At 54.8% G+C, this 2346-nt stretch overlaps 1 protein-coding gene across 1 annotated transcript; it reads right to left on the bottom strand.

The window, feature by feature from the left end:
• Positions 1–875: 875 nt before the first annotated feature.
• BBK36DRAFT_1131408 (hypothetical protein) lies at positions 876–1734 on the bottom strand (the record flags this gene model as incomplete). The annotated part of the gene is made up of 2 exons (XM_024891972.1): positions 876–1517; positions 1618–1734. The coding sequence occupies 2 exons, from the start codon at positions 1732–1734 to the stop codon at positions 876–878; spliced, it is 759 nt and encodes a 252-aa protein (XP_024744880.1).
• Positions 1735–2346: the final 612 nt, after the last annotated feature.

The raw sequence follows: 2346 nt of genomic DNA, 5'->3' as shown, positions 1-2346 counted from the left end.
GGAAACGACTCCACGACTCGATGAGATGCCCTTTCGCTGTTGTTTTGATTCGACTTGAAAGGACTGGAATTGTGCATTCATGGTTTGGAACACGGGCATGGGTTATGGGTATGGATACGGATATGGATATGGACGAGCTGTCATGGTAGGATATATCACATGTTAGAGCTCATTGCGTCTTGGCCGGCTGCCTCTGTACATCTAATCAGAGTCGAACTCTTTGATTGATAGATTGACCGAGGTATGATTCCTTGAATCGCTCTTCTCTTGATTAATACTATTACATTATCATATTAAGCCTTGGAAGTTGGGTTATCCACCCTCATTCGATTTGCGTTACGGTATATCGTTATTTCGCACCCATTTCCCCCTATTTTCGTCGTTGCAACAAGGGACATTTGAATGACCCGATGAAAGAGCTCATAAGTTAGGTTGCTTTTATGCAGATTTGCCCCAGACAACATGTCATGTTCTAGGATGATTGTCGATGCGAATTGCCCATCCACTCTGGGCAGTTAGACTTTTTTTCCAGCTCGACGAGTGCCTCCTTGCGGCTGTCTTTGGGTAGTATATACCTAGGTAGCATCATAATACGTAGATGCTTGCTCCTTGTGAAACAGGAGGCATATCGGCCTAAGTTTGCCCCTCTCTCTCGCTCAATGCTTGCGTGTGTATATATACGCGCATGAAGCTGAAAAGTTGGCGTTGTGACGGTTCGAGAAAGTCATATCTGTCGTCCTCGAGATTCGATTGCGTATCGTGACATGTCCTGCGTACACGTGTATATACACGGGTCGCTGTCTTGTCTCCGTTATTTGTTGGAATATCAAAATCCTTGCGTGCTTGGGTCGAATCCAACACAACAAGGCCTTGGCTCAGCCAGTCGGGCTGGGCAGCTGGTTCAAGGGAACAATCCTCCACGGGGGCGGCTGCCACGACGGACACAGCCGTGTGACGCTCTGCATCGCCGTCTGGATCTGCCTCGCCATGCGCTCGTGCACGACGGCCTCGTCCACCACCAGCTCGTCCTCCCAGGGCACAAAAATGAGCTCCCGCAGGCCCGTCATGCGCATGGCAATCTGCCTCAGCAGCTCGAGGGTGAAGCTGGCGGCCGTGAGGGAGTTGTACGAGGGGCCCGTCCAGAACAGGGCGTCGTTGACGGCGGGATCGCACAGCGTCATGCAGGTGTGGAACTGCGAGTCCGCGGCCATGAAGCCCTCGCGGGGGCCAAAGTACATGATGTCGACGTCCGGGTTGAACAGGACGTGGCCGGGCGCGCGGAAGAAGCCGAAGCTGGGGCGGTACGTCTTGAGGGCCTCGGCGCGGGACTCGGCGCAGGCGTGCAGGCTGGCGGGGATGGGCGCCGGCGACGTGCATCCGGCGTTGGCGATGCTCGGGCTGGGCTTGGTCACGGACGAGATGTTGCTGCCGCACTGGATGGACACGAGGCGAGGGCCGGGGAGGCTGGCCGCCCAGATCTTGAGGCGGAGCTCGGCGGGGAGCCTGGCGAAGGAGCGCTGGAAGACGAGGACGAGCAACTTGTTAGCCAGAGTTGACCATGTACTCTTTGCAGTAGTATTGGTAACAAGGGACAATGCGTAAAGCAATTGGACGTACAAATGAATCTGGCTTGGGAGATGGACCCTTGTCGATGGTTCGGCCCTTGGCAGCAGTCGAGGATCGTGACTGGCGCGAGGAGGCGCGACACCGCGATGGTGATGGTCGGACGGCCATTGTATTCTCTATGATGGGTGCACGAGGAGGATTGGGTCGAGACTCGCTTGTGTGAGGATCGTTTGGAGGGATTCCGTATATATGAGTCGTGTAAGGTATCGGCGGGTTGAACAGCTCAAGGCCGAGGACCCTGATATGGCACAGACCGGCAATTATATCAAAAGCCGCCGCAATATGCACAAGAGAGGACCCCCTTTGGGCACGGCAGCGCAAGGAGCCTCCCGCGCCTCGACCCTCTTACCGAGAAGCTTGGAGCAAGCAGTACTTTGGTAGTAGTAGTACAGACCAACTGAAGGGCCGGCAAGTGGATGAGGAAGCCGTTACTGCGAAGAGTATAGCACCCAGCAGAGCGAGACAAGAAGAGGGGATAGAGTTCGTGTGGCGTCAAGGATGAAGCTGCAAGTTCTCCTCTGCTCTGTAACGGCGTTATCAAGGGAAGATCAACTATGGCAGTTGAACTACTGCAACTTCGGAGGCGTAGCGGTACTTGTGAAGAAAGCAGCAGTCTCTTGGTTGCAGAGGGCTTGACAGGAGGAGGAGGAGGTACCGCGCCGGGAGCTAAGCAGTAGCAGTACCTTGGGCGGTGGAAGTGGGTAGGAGAAGTGGGAATTT

This window comes from Trichoderma citrinoviride (genome assembly GCF_003025115.1).
Source record: "Trichoderma citrinoviride strain TUCIM 6016 unplaced genomic scaffold BBK36scaffold_168, whole genome shotgun sequence".
In the NCBI taxonomy this organism is placed as follows: domain Eukaryota; kingdom Fungi; phylum Ascomycota; class Sordariomycetes; order Hypocreales; family Hypocreaceae; genus Trichoderma; species Trichoderma citrinoviride.
Note: the sequence above shows the minus strand (reverse complement) of the source record. Positions and strands in the feature narration are given on the sequence as shown.